The sequence below is a fragment of the Monodon monoceros genome, unplaced genomic scaffold, assembly GCF_005190385.1.
Source record: "Monodon monoceros isolate NGI ecotype Baffin Bay Population unplaced genomic scaffold, NGI_Narwhal_1 Super_Scaffold_18, whole genome shotgun sequence".
Lineage (NCBI taxonomy): Eukaryota > Metazoa > Chordata > Mammalia > Artiodactyla > Monodontidae > Monodon > Monodon monoceros.
Window position 1 is genome coordinate 60,450,648 of NW_021703774.1, and position 17,643 is coordinate 60,468,290.

Below are 17,643 nucleotides of genomic sequence, written 5' to 3' on the forward strand. Positions count from 1 at the left end.
GCACCGTTATCTACTTAGTAGCCCAAACCAGAAGCAGGGGCTTGATCCTTATCTCTTCCTCTCCCTCACTTCTCTCATCCAACTGGTCACCAAGTCCTTCAGATTGGACCTCAAAATAACCTTGAATTGGTCCATCTCTACTCAACTATCCTAGTCATTGCCACCATCATCTCCGACCTTGATTAATGCAATTATCTTTTCCCTTGCTTGAATCCATTTTATTTTCACATCTACCTGGTCTCCACTCATCCTTCTTGCAAAAGAATTGAATAGGCAAGTAGGGTTCTGAAATGTCATTTTTCAAACTAATAAGGATGTGTGTCTATATATATGCCTACTGTATGTATACAGAGAATATGCAAATTTTAAGCATCACTTCTCCCACAACTGAGCTGCTGTCATCCTGGGGGTGGAATCTGGCAGCTGTTCCATTATCCATAAACAGCCTTCCTTAGCTTATTAAGATAGGACAGGAAGAACAAGGCTATATCCATGGATATCTGCCTTACAGACTTCTTTTGCAAGTTTTACAAATTGGATTTGGCTTTAAAGGGGAAATTAGCTGAAAAATAGTTGAGCCTTAATTGGGTCAGAAGTATCAACTCAAATCTTTTAACAATAAGAATTTTTGAAATTATAGTTTGGCATCAAAATGAATATCCCAATAGTCCCTCTCCAGTAAAAATCAAAGTTGGCAAGGCTAATAACTTAGAGGAGCTGAAGTATGAAAATCCACACCAACCAAAGGACTTGGACCAGACTGAACTTCAAAAGAGAAATTAATCATCCATCGACCCTAAACCGAAATATCACCAGGAAAAAAGTCATTTTCCAAAAAATGCTGGTCTTTGGCCAATAATGTAGTACATTTCTTATTAAAATATCACCGCACATCAGAGAGTTCTCTGATCTTCAGACAAATTACAGATAAAAATCGGCTCGACACCATTCTATTTGTTTTCAAATCAAGAAAAATTTAATGAATGCGTACAAATTTTCTCTCAAGGAGTTTATGGTCCAGCAGAGTGGTTTCTGGGGGCTTGTGAACGGAAATCAAGTGAGTGAAAAGTAGAAAGGAGCATATGATAAGCCTGTTCTCTGATGCCAGCTCAGAGAAGGAAAAGTCTCTTCTGCTTGGAGGGATCAAGAAAGGCTTTCTGTGCTCCTGAGCATATACGTGACACAGAGCCAGGTTCTACCACGATGAGAGAATTAGTTATAGTGTGCCACCCATCGAATATACAGCTTTCAATTAAAAAAGGAAAACCAACGCCTCTTAAAGGGAGAAGTGCCTAGCTTTTTTAGCTACTGAAACCAAACGGATGATGCCTCTAAAGTCTAAACATCAGTACTCTGCCTCTGTCCTTTTTGACAAAGTAGAGGGATTAAGATTTCTGAAGTCATGAGCTGGTGTGACTTAGAAATCAAAGCTGAAAGTATCTAGTACAGTGGCGTCTCTCTACAATGCCAGTACTGAAAGGCGAGGCTGCCATTGTCATTTGAGGCTGTGAATAGTTACTGTAACTTTGCAGGGGCATGATAACGTATGCATACATGATCAAATCTGTCTCATAATGAGGAGTGCAATTTGTTATAATGACACAGAAAGCAATCTAAGCGCTGGTCCAAGTTGCAGTTAAGGGAGCAGTTTCCAGCTGTTGCTCAGGATGGCAGCCATCTCTCATTGCCAGGGGACAGTTGGTACATTGTTTCCTATAGCAATACTCTTCCCCCCTTTATCTCAGTATTACTGAATGCTTGCCATACGGTGCTTCACATATTAAGAACACCTAGATAAAGCCACAGCTGCAGGTAGAGTAGACCCTTCCCTAATGCCTATAAACTTTACTAAAAAATAATCATCAATAAAACAACAAAACTTACCTAAACCTTGCTGCTCCCTCAAGCTGCCATTCAAGCCTTCCCCTTCCTGGTGAAAATTCTCCAACAAACCCATCACATGGCCTTTTCTGCCTTACTTTGTAATTCTTTGTAATATAGTTTTTATTCCTGATGTTCATTCATTCATTCGTTCATACAAACACATGTGTTTTGAGTGTCTGCAATGTGTCAGGTTCTACGCTAGGCACTCAGGATGCAGAGATAAACAGAGAGAATTGGTCCTTGACCTCAGGAAGTTTACAATCTAGACAGGGAAACTACTGAAAATACTGTTTCTAAAGAAAGCATTAACCCTACCCCCAGCCCCAGGCTGGCACCGATTCAGCTCAAGCAAACATTTAAGTGCATACTATGTATAGAGCACCATCCTGGGCTTTAACACTGAGCTAGAATGATAAGCAGTCTTTTCCCTCAAGAATCTTTGGGAAGATTAGACATTTATACAAATCATTTGAAACCAATGAGAATATATTAAGGGCCATGATGAAAGTTCAAAGTAAATGATTTGTAAGTTAGGAGTGGGATAGAGAGAGAAGGGAGAGAACTTTTCTAGCTAGAGAAAAAGAAAGCCTTTTGGATGAGGTGTCATCTGAGCTGCCCCTAATAATTACAGAGAACTCAAAGTGCGCCACTGATTTGGTCTTTGTTGTCTCCTTTCTTTTTTCTTTTTCTTTTTGGTTTATATATTTGTCTTTTCGCTATGAGATTATTTAAAAGGTGAAAAGTATTAGCTGTATCTTACAGACATGAAAACTGAGTCCTGGATAGGTCACCACTTATTTGAGGTCCCTCAGTAAATCCAGCGGCATGCCTACAAGATGCCCAGTTCCCCATTTCCCAGCCCTGTGTTTCATCCATCAGACGTAACTGCCTCAGAACAGACATAGCAGTTCCGTGGGATAACTGCATTTTAAGTGAACTGTCTGTACTATGTAAACACCTCTGCAGAGATGGAAGAGTGTGTAGCTTGATAAATAAAATCATTTCTGCTAATAATGGCTTCTGCATACGGATCATGGATCTAACCTCCGGGAGAAGGTGTACTAAAAAGCGTGTGCTGAGATTCATTAATTTTTTTTTAAGTAATTCCACAATTGGAGCTGAATGTGGACTGCCCATCCTGTTCTCATATAGAAAACCAGTGCACCTGCAAATGGATGTGTGGGCGTCTTCCCAGTCTTCAATGCCAGGGCTGTGATTAGAGTCTGTGGAAGATATTTTAATCTTCCACGTACATGCTTGTGTGGGGGGCTCTGTCCACAGCCAGGGTAACATGACCAGAGTACAGAAAGCAGGATTTTCTCCAGAGGTGCATGCCGTCGTATGGTTTCTTTATGGTATTTGCCCTACTCTGGGAACAGAGAATATTGGAGGTGGGTCATTTGCTTCCATCCCACTGTACAGTCCTGATGGGCTGTAAGGTAGGACTGTGCCTCAGATGACACTGCCTATGGCACACCTAAGAGCATTTTCTACTCTGGGCTCTTCCTTTTTGTCTTCCTCTCCTATCTCTCCATACTGTCTCTGCTCCTAGACTCCAGAGAGGCAAGATGCCCAGTATGGTTGGGCTTCAGTCAGACTACATGGTTCCGGTCCCAGAACTACCACTTATTCCTGAGCAAGTTATAAAACCTCTCTGAACCAAAGTGTCCTCAACCATGAAATGTGGCTACTAACAGTTAACTTCCTTATGTAGCTGTGAGGAATCAATGTCCATGTAGAGCACTTAGCACAGTACCTAGCACATTTCAGTGCCCAATTAAGTGTTGTCTATTACCCTTATTGTTCTGTCCCCATCCCATTCCTTTCACTCTTTCTTGTTTTCTCTTTCTCTTATCTGTGAAGATTGGACCTGCCCGTGTCTGATCACCCTTGGGGCTGGTATTGGACTCGACTGATAAGTGACATGGGGCTTCAACAGCCTTTGCCTCTGACAATATGAGTGATGGGAATGTAGGAGATGGTGTTATCTCTCATGCTTTAGTTTTGTTTTTTATTAAGCCCCGAAAATAACATCTGCCTGTAACCACATAGCAGCAGGTTGAATTAATCATGTCAAAAATATGGTAATCCCTTTCCTAAGAGGAAAATGCTAAAGAAATAATAATGGAACCATAATAGTAATCCATGTATTTTGCATTTTATTTTGTACTAATATGTATAAAGCCTATAATCTAATATTAGCTCTTATGCATTACCTAGTTATGGAATTTTTGCACAATCTCCCAAGCAACTAGAGGCTTTTAGGCCACCTGTGTCAAGGTCCCTGACGTTTGGGTATCTGTTTTAAAGCTACATGTGCTTCCACCAGGTGAAGGTATGAACCTCAGACTGTAGAGTGATCTGCGGCCCTAGTCTAGAGAGTGGTCTTTTTGTAGTGTGAGTGTACTCCCCCAAACTTTGAGAAGATGAGCTTTAAGTAGAGCTATAAGAGGTCAGGAGGTAGGAAGCAGAGGTTAACAAATGACTAAAAATATACTGTAATAGAATTTTGTTGTTGACCTGCCGATCCTCCATTCCAATGGAACCATCTGATAAAGGGGATCTGGAGTATGGTTCCATATATAGAACTACAGGTTATGATTTCTGGGTGATTTCAAAACGAGCTGTTATTAGTGGGACCCATGTTTTCTACTTGGTAAAATAGATGGAAGCTGCCTTCTCCTGATTTTTTTCACCTCACCTTCTTGTCTGTTTCTCAACAGTTCGCAAAGGTTACCGGATCCAAGCTGACAAAGAGAGAGACTCCATGAAGGTCCTATACTATGTCGAGAAGGAGCTGGCTCAGTTTGATCCAGCCAGAAGGATGAGAGGCAGATGTGAGCATCTGTTAGTTTTACGTGATCTGTGCATCGTGCTAAAGGGGATTTGGGGGTGACCGTACGTGGGCAGGCCTGAGCTTTCAGGGTCAGAACTAGTAGGGGTGCTGGTGATACCACCCTAAAGAAAGTAGCTTTGAGTACATAGAGGAAAGAAAAAAGGGATTCTGGTATGAAAAATAGAGCAATCACAGGGAACTATATTCAGTATCCTGTAATAAACCATAATAGAATTTTTAAAAAAAAAAGAGCAATCAGGTACCATCTTGGTTCCTGTTGTGTCTCTCCATGGGGCAGTCAGTACTGCTGGGGCTGTGCAATCCTGGGGTTGGAAATATTTTATTAAAACAGCCTTTCCCTCCTACTCCCTTTAAAATATATTCAAAATAATGACCTAGGATGTGGAAGCTTGAGTATCAGTTTTTTCCAACATGAAAGGCCCTAGCATTGAACGACAGTCCAGCTGCCCGACTTGCCGTTATCAGTGAAAGTGAAAGAGCAAGTCTGCCAAAGAAATGAAGTTAAGTCAGAAAGAGAAAGACAAATACTGTATGCTAACACATACATATGAAATTTAAGAAAAAAAAATGTCATGAAGAACCTAGGGGTAAGACAGGAATAAAGACACAGACCTACTAGAGAATGGACTTGAGGATATGGAGAGGGGGAAGGGTAAGCTGTGACAAAGTGAGAGAGTGGCATGGACATATATACACTACCAAATGTAAAATAGACAGCTAGTGGGAAGCAGCCGCATAGCACAGGGAGATCACAGGGAGATCAGCTCGGTGCTTTGTGACCACCTAGAGGGGTGGGATAGGGAGGGTGGGAGGGAGGGAGACACAAGAGGGAAGAGATATGGGGACATAAGTATATGTATAGCTGATTCACTTTGTTATAAAGCAGAAACTAACACACCATCGTAAAGCAATTATACTCCAATAAAGATTTAAAAAAAAAAAAAAAAAAGAAAGAAATCTTGTAAAAAAGAGGCCTACATTCCTGTGAGATGCCCAGCAGCAGAGGCTGAGGAGCCAGCAAAGAGGCTGCCCCTCTTGTCCAAAGAACGTTTTAATTACTGAGTCTGTAGGTGTCAGGGCCCCAACCCTTAACTCACCCACAGCCCTTGGAGATTTTGCAGCTGACACAGCTGATTCTTGATTTGGATTCCAAATTACCATCTGTCATGAGAGGCATCACAGGGCAGGTCTGACACGGACAGGCTAATTATCAGAGGGTGCTGGCAGGCCTGGGAGTGAGGTCACTACGTTTCTCTCTTTGAACCCTCCTCGCCTTGGAATCCACGAGAGACTTGATGGCATTGTTGGGGAAACAGTCCCAGACTAGAGGAGCTTTATTCAGATTAAAGACAACATATTCCTCCCAGTTTGCAATTCTAATTTCATCCTGTCTGAGTTGCATCCATTGCTGCCTCCACCCACCACACTGGTTATAAAAAGACCATCTCCAGATTGGAATGTCAGGAATGCAGATGTCACTGCACTTTGACAAGCTAGTTGTAACAGTGTTGTCATGGATCTTTGTAAGCGGACAGAGACAGAGATAGAGATCAAGGAGAAAGGGCCCATGGAGGAAATCTGTGAATCTCACACACACAGAGAAAAAGTGAAAAACGGAGGTTGAAAATAAAGGGTGGATCCCAGTTTAGGTGATGTCTTCTGTCTGCCTGGATTAAAGTGGTCTCCAAGGGCTGGCTGGCCATAAGGTAATGACCAAGGAATCTTAGAGTCCAAGGGATGGCCTGGGTCGACAGATGAGGAAACAGAAGCCGAGAGGGTTGAAGTGATAGAATCAGGACTAGAACCCAGCTCTTCTGATTCCCGTCCTGTGCCTTTTTGTTAAACTAGAAACTTCGGAGCCAACTGTGGATGGTGCCATAGCTGCAGCGGCAGTTTCTAGTCAAAGACCACAGACTTCTAACTCATAGGACTTTAGGATGTTGGAGCTGGAAGAGACTGAGGCTGTTGAATCTACCTCCCTCATTTTACGGAAGAGGCAAGGGAGGCAGAGGGGGAGAGTAACCAGTGCCAGAGCTCAGTGTCGGGGCCAGAACTGGAGCCCAGCACTCCTGAACCTGCTGGTTGACGTTACCATAACTGCAGAGAGATGAAGTAGGAATCTAGTTCTCTTTAGTTTGAGAGGTTCTATTCCTGAAGAGCAAAGTAAACCCTGGGGTGGATCATGGACATAGGACACTCTTGAAGATCTCATCATAAAATGAGTCTCACAGTTTCAGGTGCGGCAAGGGAGTAATAGATTCTGTAAGAAATAGGAGTTTCAGGGTCAGGCCCATGAATTTCCCAGCCAGTGTGATCCTCATTTGCCTGCCCCTTGTAAATAGGGGGTTGCTGTTAGGATATTTCAGTCTGGAATCAGCAAACTACGGCTCCCAGGGCACATATGTTCCACCTCCTGTTTTTGCAAGTAAATTTTCTTGGAACACAGCCATGCCAATCCACTTCTGTATTACTTATGACTCCTTTCATGTTGCAATGGCAGAGTTGAATAGTTGTGACAGTATGGCTTGCAAAGCCTACAATATTTACTATCTGGCCCTTTACAGAAAAAGTTTGCCTATCCTGCTCTAGAGTTCCATTATTAGGTGTCTGTGAAGTGGGGTATGTTGATGTTCATGTTCACTGTGGCAGAAATTTTAGAGCAGCATACAGCCTGGACTGTCCATCATATGAATGGTGAGACAGAGCTAGCCCTGAGTATCTGGAGAAGTGAAAACTGTCCATTATTCCCTGAAGTTTAAGGAAAGGTCTGAATAAATAATGTCATTTTTCAATAAGCACACTTGGTGCATTTTAAAGCTCTCTTCTGTATGGTTCCCGGGAGATTGGAGTTCGCTGGGATCATGAGAAAAGAAAGGTTCTAGATTTGATTAATCAATAGGATCTGAGTTGTTTTCCTTTAATATAGGCACGGACTAGTCCATTCTCCTTACGGGGCAGAAAAGGCTTATAATTAGATTATAATTCAAAACCAGCTGATCACATGACCAAACTGAACGGCGTTCCTGGTCAGCCTTGTGTCCTGGTAAAACAGGACAAGGAGGCTGTGTTTATGCTGCGGGGGGAGACCCTCCCTTCCCTTCATGGGTGGGAACCAGCAAAAATTCTCTGCTCCTCTAAGGACCATTGGGGATATAGGGAGGAGACGAGGAAGAGGGGAAACTGAGACACACATTTGTGCTTCCCACATCTGATCTCGGTTTACCTCTTGCTCAGCAGCCGGGGCCCTACACCTTATAAATGTTGATTTTGATAACAGTTTGAAGTTCAAAGGATTTTTGGAAAACGAATGGATTCAGTTACATTACAAATAGATTCGCTAGATTTATTTTTTAAGTAATGTGAAATTCAACCCATTTCAAAGTTTTATAAATAAATAGTTTCTTTTTTCTTTTTTTTTCTTTCCAGACCGTGACTCTGGTCCTTATTCACAAGTGCTTTTGTGAAAAGCTACTTAGGCCACCCTAGGAAATGAGCAGGCTGTGACCATCCCCTCCCTCTTTACATTTTTGGGCTAGGACCAGAGTATAAGCGGAGGCCCAGAAGCCCTAAGTGCAGCCCAACCTTCCCCTTTTCTTCCCGCACCTCCAAACAGCTGTCCTGGCCACCCATGGCCCCATACTCTTTGGGGAGTGGAAGAGGCCTACTCAGGCCCTGGAAATGGACTTGGTATTGTTTGGAGAAGATAGTCCAGGTTCCTGGATGAACATCCAGAGGGGGGGGGTGGATGGCCACTAGGTGTGTACACCCCCTTGGCCCTGTGGACTCCTCGCTCTGTGGGGAGGGGCACAACTGCAGGAAGCTGGAATGGGGTGCCTCTAAAGCGGAGGTGTAGCACTGACTCTGAAGGCCCCACCTTGGGACTCAGCCAACAGTAGGGAAGATCCTGTGGTCTGTGGCTTCTCTCTCTTTTTGCCCCTTTTGCCTCATGCCTGGGATCATCATGGCTCATCACTGAATTAAACAACAAGAAGAAAAATATTTGAGCAAGGATGCTGATGTACTAGGAGGAGACCAGCTGTAGAGAGCCCAAGTTCTGGGAAGCCTGCCTTAGGTGGAACAATAACAATTGTTTTCCTATTCCAAGAACAGAGCATGTAGGAAGCCTCCCTCTCTGTAGGCAAGTGGGCTTCCAGCTGGAGCCAGTTCCTGCTGAGCTAAGAATACAAATACCACTAGCTCAGGTCTACAACCCACCCTGGACAGGATTGAGGCCCTCGGGTGGGAGTTTCCCAAAGCCTCTAGTCTCAGCCGTTAACCGAGTTCCCATTCTGTTCTATGGGTAGGAAGCTCTGTCATGCCTGGTTTTTGTCCCTGCAGATAACAACACCATCTCGGAACTCAGCTCCCTGCATGAGGAAGACAGCAGTTTCCGCCAGTCTTACCATCAGATGCGAAGCAAACAGTTCCCTGTGTCTGGGGACTTGGAAAGCAATCCTGACTACTGGTCAGGTGTCATGCGAGGCAGCAGCGGGACAAGCCGGGGGCCCTCGGCCATGGAGTATAACAAAGAGGATCTGGAGAGCTTCAGGCACAGGTGAAGATGGCTGTGGCAGGGCAGCGCTGGTGCTGGGCGTGAGGGGGCAGGAGCTGGGAGGCAGGGTGCATGTGAGGCTGCTGTGATCCAGCAGCATCTCTGTCTGCCCTTCTAGGTTATTCTGCCACGTCTCTCTGTGGGCTGTTGAACGTCCCTTTCCCACATTTATTAAGCAAGGGAACACTTGGGACACCATGAGCAGAAGTAATCACTCAAGGCTCTTTGAAGAGGGTACTCTAGACCCCTTAATGAACCTTGTTAACATTTCTCTGCTCTTCTCATGTTTTATCCTATAACCTCTAAAAAACCCCACCCATCACCTCCATCATTTTTGATCATTTGTTTTGTGAAAGGTCAAGTGCCAAACGTGTTGTACTGTTGCATTTGAGTCTCCTAATTCTAAAAGGGAGGTACTATTAATGTCCCCATTTTAGGTTGGGGAAACTGAAACTTACAAATGCTAAGGAACTTACCCTGCGTCACATGGCCAATGAATGTGGGGCGGCCAAGTTGTCTGTCCAGTTTTGTGTAGCCAGCGCCCACCGGACAGCACCTTCTCCACTCACCTAACCTGTATCTGGAGGGGCAGTAGATACTATTGCTTTTCTCTCAAAGTACCAACTGCAGGCTCCCTCTTGCCTGCCACCCCAAGAGGTAACTTGCCCTCGGCTCTGAGGAAGGAAAAGGCCTCTGTTTGTCACCAAATATTACAGGGACTCCGTGGGCCACTGCTGTGTGTACTGCAGGCCCACATCACCCACGCTGGCTTTGAGGGTGTGAGGAGTGAGTCAGGAGGCTGTCAACTAGAGGTCACATCGTAATGGCCGAAAGAAGGCCCAACGTGTGTTTCAGTACCGTGTAGATCACGAAGTATTTTTATCCACACAACCCCATCTTGATCCTTAACACTAACACTCGAGATGGGCATGGCCGCCTTGAGCTTGTTGTTTGTTGATTCTGAGGCGTGAGAGATGCCCGAGGTGATTCATCCAGCCAGGAGCGGAGCCGTGGTTCGGTCCTCGGTCTCCTGACAGAGGCCCCAGACACGACAGGGGCCCTTAGATCCCCGCTCAAGCTCCCTGCCTCGCGCACGGCTTACCTGGACTGACCAGCGCCTCCTCTGCCCGCAGCCAGCAGCGCTCCAAATCCGAGATGCTGTCGCGGAAGAACTTCGCCACCGGGATACCGGCCGTCTCCATGGACGAGCTGGCGGCCTTCGCTGACTCCTACGGCCCGCGGTCCCGCAGGGCGGACGGCAACAACCACGAGGCCCGGGGCGGGAGCCGCTTCGAGCGCTCAGAGGCGCGGGCGCACGGGGGCTTCTACCAGGACGGCTCGCTGGAAGAGTACTACGGACAGCGGAGCCGCAGCCGGGAGCCCCTGACCGACGCGGACCGCGGCTGGTCCTACAGCCCCCCGCGCCGGCGGCCGCCCGACGACGCACACCTGCCCCGCCTGGTAAGCCGCACGCCGGGCGCCGCCCCCAAGTACGACCACTCGTTCCGGGGCGCCGGGGTGGAGCGGCAGGCGCTGCCTGAGGGCGCCAGCCGCGGCGGCAGCCTCGAGACACCGTCCAAGCTGAGCGCGCAGCTCGGCCCGCGCAGCGCCTCCTACTACGCCTGGTCGCCGCCGTCCACCTACAAGGAGGGAACGCCGCAGGGCGAAGAGGAGGACGCGCCCGACGACGCGCTGCCTCCCTACAGCGAGCGCGAGCTCAGCCGGGGCCCGTCCTACCGCGGCCGTGACCTGCCCTACCACAGCAACTCGGAGAAGAGGAGGAAGAAGGAACCCGCCAAGAAGACGGTGAGGCCCAGGCAGCCTCCACGGGGTCTGGGCGGGGAGCCAGCGTGCACTATCGCTGTCCAGGAGCCGCGGGGCTGGGGAGGCGGGAGAGCTGAGAAGGAGGGCCCTGCCCCAGACGCCGAGTGGGGCCCAGGTGGAGGGAGCGAGGCCTCCTGCTTGGGGAACGCAGGTGTCAGGCTGGTTTCTCCCCCACTTCCCTTTATCCAGGACCAGGTGAAGTAAGTGAGTGTTGACCCCTGGAGCATTGAAAAAAGGCAGAAGTAGCAGGTGCGTAGGTGTAGAGTATTCGAGAGCATTAATGACGAGCTTTAAGAAGCATTTAACATCAGGGTTTCGAGGGGTCATTACTACCACAGGCCTTTAGGTGGGCTTCTGAGGTCTGCGTGCAGACTATCTATGCTCTATGCATGCTTATATGTGCCTTCCTCTCCATCCCTTATCCCTTTTAGGGTGAGGGTTTGTAACTTGCATCAAATGCCCCAAAGAGTCCACATTCCCGAGGTTAGTAGCCATCAGTGTTCATGAAGGACAGCTCACTTTTTTTCCTTTGATGTTTTATTGAGTGTAAACTACCCTATGCCCAGTATATGTGAAGGAAGTCTTTCAGTCCCTGCCCAGCTAATTGTCTCTTCTGTAAGTGGCCTTATTTAGACTTTGTTTTCTTTCTAAACACCAAGAGCAGCTCGTTCCATCCCTCAGCCCCCAAATGTGACCTCAGAGGTTGTTGGGGGACAATCACAGATGTGGGTTCCCAAGGTGCCTTTGTACTCCAGAGGCCACTGTCCAAGCCTGGATGCTTCTGCCCCCTCCTCAGTTACCCCGCCTCTCCCGCCATTTTGTTTTTCATGATTCCAAGCTGCACATTTTCTTTAGTGTGTAGTGTGGGGAGAGAACATGAACAGAAAAAGGTTCTGGCATGATTATTAACCCCTCCAAAACAAAAACTGTGATGACCAAAGTACTGTGAGTAGGGAAGGAACTTTCAGGTGATATCAGGTTTATGGTATACCATCTGCACTCCCTGTTGTGGAACAGTAAACATTGCAGTTATCCTTAAAGGGGTGAGAAGTTATTCTGTGGCCGTGGGACTAAGTTTCATGAGATGTTTGTTGGCTTCAGCACCAGTTAAGGCTCAGGGACAGCAGTCACAAGCCTAATGAAATGCCCTAAAAGTCAGGGTGTGCCAGGCTCTGAACAGGTGTGGACTCTGCCCAGGGAACCATCTGTTGTGTTGGGTTGGGTTTCTTTAATCAGGTTCTTCCTGCTCTTCCCCCAGAGTGACTTTCCAACCAGGATGTCCCTTGTGGTCTGATGTTTGTTTTCAAGACAACTCTCTGGATGACTAGAAATCAGAAGCAGAAAACGGGAACAAGACACAAATCCAAGAAGCAGCAGGCCCGGGACCTTCTCTGGCCACCACCTTGGAAGATTTGCTGATCTTTGCTTTGGCAGGGGATGGGGGGCAGCCTTTCAGGGAGGCTGATTGCAAACCTCAGTGCCCATCTAACTAGTCTGAGAAACTTATCAAGAAAACAACTACGTGTGAGCACATTCCCACACATGGAGTTTCTCACCCACAGAGTTCATCCTGCCCAATCTCCTTCCTTAGCCAAACCAGGATTCCTTTTCTAATTCTAAAAGGGAGTTAGCTCTGGACTGCTAACTTCCAGATAATGCCTATGCCTACAGTCTGCTTTTCTATACCTCCTGTGCTGTGCTTAGAGACAGAATTGATTACTACTATTAGAAGGAATTCACTGACAGCGGAAGATAGCTTCAGACAAAATATACCTTTTAGCCCCATTACCTCCCAGTCACTAGTCAATGACTGTTGTTACACTGAAATCAGGCCCGTGGTGAACTCAGTGACAGTGACCTGTGGGACAATCACAGAAATGGCTTCAGTGTACTCTTCTGAATGACAGTTCTTGAGTGGCTGGAACAAAGCAAGAGCTGTCGAAGTGGTACTTCTTCTTCCATCCTGAGAACATAAACTGCTTTTTCTCTTTTGGCACAGCAACGTCTGAGTCTTGGACATCAAGGGCTCTGCCTGTCCTCTCCTCTCCTGGACTCTCCACAGGTTTTGGTGCCACACACAGAGCCCTGCCTCCCTCTGCACTCTGATTAGATTGTCATCAGGTGCCTTTTGATAAATGATTAAAATATACACATGAGGGCTTCCCTGGTGGCGCAGTGGTTGAGAGTCCGCCTGCCGATGAAGGGGACACGGGTTCCTGCCCCGGTCCGGGAAGATCCCACATGCCGCGGAGCGGCTGGGCCCGTGAGCCATGGCCGCTGAGCCTACGCGTCCGGAGCCTGTGCTCCACAACGGAAGAGGCCACAACAGTGAGAGGCCTGCGTACCACCAAAAAAATAATAAAAAATAAAAAAATAAAGTATACACATGAAAGAGAAGAGGGAGAAAAAGAGGAGAAGACAGTAATGCAAAATAGAGAAGAATGAGAAGGAATCTAAGAAGAAAAGAATATATTGTCTCATTATAATTTGAATATGGGCCATTTCCCCCACAGACTCCCCCTGGATCTTCTGTGTGTTTTATACTTTGTTTACCATGAGTTGTTCCTGCCATCCCAGCTTCGTCATTCCAGGATACCTGAGTGTGGGACAGGCATCCCTGGGCCTCACCAGGCTGCCACTCTAGATGCTCTTGGGAGATGAGAGATATTATCCTTCCTTTCTCAGGAAGGAACACTTCCTACTCCCACCCTTGCCTAAATGATAGATTTTGCCTAAATCCCAAAGCTAGATCTCTCTGGATTTTGTAATTTGTACAGATTGTGAAAAATGGCCACTCTTCCCTTCTCATCAAGAGGTGCAGTGTGTTTCTCAACCCCTTGAATCTGGGACTGTCCATGTGATTTGATTTGGCCAGTGGCCCAATAACAGATGTGACACAAGCAGAGACTTGACAAGTTCTTGTGCATGGGGCTTGTCCTCTCTTGCTGCTCTCGGGAAACTTGTAGCCACTACCAGGTGAATGAGCCTGGGCTAGTGTGCCACATGATGAGAGAAAGGGGCCCAGTTACCCCCATCACCCTAACTGGCAGCCTATCAACTCTCAACTGATTGCAAACACATGAGGAAGCCCAGCCAAGACCAACAGAAGAACTGCCTACCTGAGCCCAGCCCAAATTGCTGATTCCTACTCAAGGCATGAGAAGTTGGTGCACTCTTTAAATGTTCATTTCTCTTCAAGGAAAACCTGGCTTTTTCTTCTTGTCTGAATGTTTAGCCCTAAAACCCTGACTCCAACTAACCTTAGGTATCTCTCAGTCTCCACTTTCTTTGACAGACCTTTGTCAAAGCTTTTCGTCCCACACTTTTATGGTGGGATACATGGTTGGGTCAAATCACTGGAGGACGATGATGCTTGGCGCTATCCCTCTGCTCCCGGCAGCGGTCCATCCTCTATCTATGGATCCATGGACAACCTCTGAAAAAGGCTTCTTCTTCAGCATCTCCTTGGTCTCTCCAGAACTGTCTGACTGGAGCTAGGCCCTTTTCTCAGAGTACCATTCCTCTGGTATCCATTTAATTCATGGCATTTCCAAACCAGTCCTATGTGTGCAAGGAAATAAAGAAGTGGCTAGGTGAGGGTCAGAAGGATGAGTTGTTATCATTGCCTGGGGGAGAACTGGCCTGCCAAAGGACTTCACAGTGGCCTTGGCCTGTGTGAGTGGAACCAGAACAGTTCAGCCCAGTGCTGGCACTTCCAAGGGCTGGAAGACACAAGCCATAACCCTGGTGCTGAGTTTTAGACTTGCTGGTGTCCCTGGCCTCTGAAAGCTTTAGCTCTAGTCTGTCTTTTTGGGCCCCGATTCCGATGGAAAAGATGATTAAAACATCATTTCTTAGTCACCAGCTTTGGATTTCAACTTGCTCAGGCAATTTTAGAGAATCTTGGGTAGCTGCGGTAGCTACTATCTCATTATACTGAGCACTGTGTCAGGCTATTCACCACCAAAGAGCCCCATAGCACCAGCCGCAGAGACCAAAAATACTGCTTTTATTAGTCAGGGGCATGTATCATTTTGGTGAACATTGAAGGGAGCCATGGGAAAGAATTATTAAAATTGGAAACCTGCAGTCCCCAAACAACAGAACTACAGACAGACAATAAAAAATACAAAGATGATAACAGGTTACTGAAATAACCTGGGGAGATGGGACCAGGTTGTCCTCTGAAGGGCTGCATAAATCACTCGGACCTCCAGGCCTCCAGTCGAGAGAGAAAACAGTCATTTCTGGGTATGTGGACAGGAGATAAGGTTGACTGGACAAGTAAAGGCAAACTGGCCATCCTCGGCACCCCAGCTTTTCTCGACACATCCTTCTGTTTATTCTCCCCTAAATAGTCTGTCCTACATAGGAAGTGCTTATACATGTGAGCTTCCTTCCTAGGTGTTATTGGGGGTACAATATAAGACTTGTGTAAGACTTGGTCTCCGTCCATGGGGACCCTGCCATTGAATAGGGGGAATAAGACATGCCCAAGAAAGAACTGGGAGATTTTATGCATATAATATGAAATATTGCTATGGATAAATTACAACAAACCCAGAGAATTAAAGGTTTTTAATTTAAATGGGTATATTTTGATATTGGTGTTGTGTGTGTTTGTCCATCCATACTATTTAAAGATATGCTCAGTGATCTGAAAAGCCAATATTAAAAGGTCTGAGCTGAAAGAGGTGAGTTAGGGTGGGGAGGGTTGAAAAGCAGAGGCCCCAGTGGGATGACGCATGAGAGTGTTTGCCTGTGAGTCACAGCTGAGTCAGGGACGTGTTGGATGAGGGGGCATGGATGCAGGTGGCAGGTAGATGAACTTCTCTAGGCCATGCAGAGACTTATGAGGAAGCTGGGGACATTCGTTGGACCTAGTGCTCATGGGGGAGCTCTCCAGGGGTTCAGTTCTGCAGCCATGAGTGTTGCTGTCCACCTCCACTAATGCAGAGAATGTCTTGCAGAGATGATCGGCCTCATCTCCATTCTCTGCACCTGGCACGGGACTGTGCAAACTGGGCATGAGAAGTGGCTGCCACTCTAGCCCACAGCTCTCCACGCTGAAAAGACCTAGCCACATCTGTAAATATTTCTAAGTAGTCTGAAAGACTTCCTATAGGTAATCTGATGAGACCTTAGGCAGCCTTTGAGAGAGGCTAAGGTCACAGATAGTGTTGTAACTCACCCCCTCTTTTCTTTATAGATGGAGAAATAAGCCATCGCTGCCGTTAGTGAAGTCAAAACCCTAATTGGGTCTTTTCTGTTGGATCAGTGTTTCCCCAGATTGCCTAACCATATGAATTACTTGATTGCTGTTGAAAATGTATTGTTGGGCCCTGCCTGGGAGATTGACGGGGTGGGTCTGGGGCTAGGATTTGTACTTTTTTTTTTCTTTTTTTTTGCGGTACGCAGGCCTCCCACTGCTGTGGCCTCTCCCATTGCGGAGCACAGGCTCCGGACGTGCAGGCTCAGGGGCCATGGCTCACGGGCCTAGCCGCTCCACGGCATGTGGGATCTTCCCGGACCAGGGCACGAACCCGTGACCCCTGCATCAGCAGGCGGACTCTCAACCACTGCGCCACCAGGGAAGCCCGGATTTGTACTTTTAACACGTATTTCAGGAGAGTCCTGTGATCACCTGTATTTGTGAAATCTTACACTAGATCATACCTCATCATGTGCCCCAAAACACTTGGTCGTGAGGCTTCCTCAGGCTTCGAAATTTTTTCTTCAAATGTCCTGGTGAGGTCGCTCGTTCTCCCTTGGGGCTGGCAGTAGCGAACCCCCCAGCAATCTGGCTACGATGGTGGTGACTGGCTCGCCAGTGTCCAGGGGTAGGAGAACAGTGTGAGGCAGAGAGAAAGGAGGGCTAGGAACACGCCCCAGAAGGCTGTTCCAGTTGTTCCCAGTCCTAGAATAGAGATCCTGTTGTGACAATCTCAGATCTGAGAACAAGAATTACAGGTAGTTTTCTCATTCCCTTGATGTCATTCTGAGCAAAACTTAGATCATGAATAGAAAGAAAAGAGACCATTGGGGAACTGGCAAAAATAAATCACTTTTTGAAGCATTCAAATCTTCAGCCTGGCTGGTCAACACCTACCTCCGCCTTTAGACCCGAAGTGGGATGGGCAAGAATCTACGTTATATATCCTTCCAACATCAGATTTAAATGCTGCCACAATCTTACAGGGGTTTGAAATTGATTTATAAGATGTACAGATCCAGATTCACCGAAATAGGGGCCAGGTACTTAAAGAAAAAAGTGCCTGGTTTTTTCCCGCCAGTATCCTTCCTCTCTTCGCCTGGGAAGCCGCTCCGTGAAGCTCCAAGTAAGGGGCTTTTAACAACAGAGACAAGCAAGGATAGCGTGGAGCTGCTTTAAGAAGCAGCCTGAACTTTAGCACTGCCTGAGGGTAGTAAGAATAAAGTTTGTATTATTTTTCTGATATAGCGCTGTTTACAGACCACTTTCACATACATTATCGCATTTGACCCTCACAGTGACCCCTGTGGTAGA

At 46.8% G+C, this 17,643-nt stretch overlaps 1 protein-coding gene across 3 annotated transcripts in view; it reads left to right on the forward strand.

Annotated features, from left to right (window-relative positions):
- ILDR2 (immunoglobulin like domain containing receptor 2) overlaps positions 1-16,009 on the forward strand; it is a 58,998-nt gene extending 42,989 nt beyond the window's left edge. For all 3 annotated transcript variants that reach the window (XM_029230737.1, XM_029230735.1, XM_029230736.1), the window contains 4 exons: positions 4,608-4,721; positions 9,080-9,296; positions 10,427-11,099; positions 12,376-16,009. In XM_029230737.1, coding sequence (XP_029086570.1) covers positions 4,608-4,721; positions 9,080-9,296; positions 10,427-11,099; positions 12,376-12,411 — 1,040 coding nt within the window. In that variant the 3' untranslated portion in view covers positions 12,412-16,009. The remainder of the gene's footprint in view (positions 1-4,607; positions 4,722-9,079; positions 9,297-10,426; positions 11,100-12,375) is intronic.
- The last annotated feature ends 1,634 nt before the right edge of the window (positions 16,010-17,643 follow it).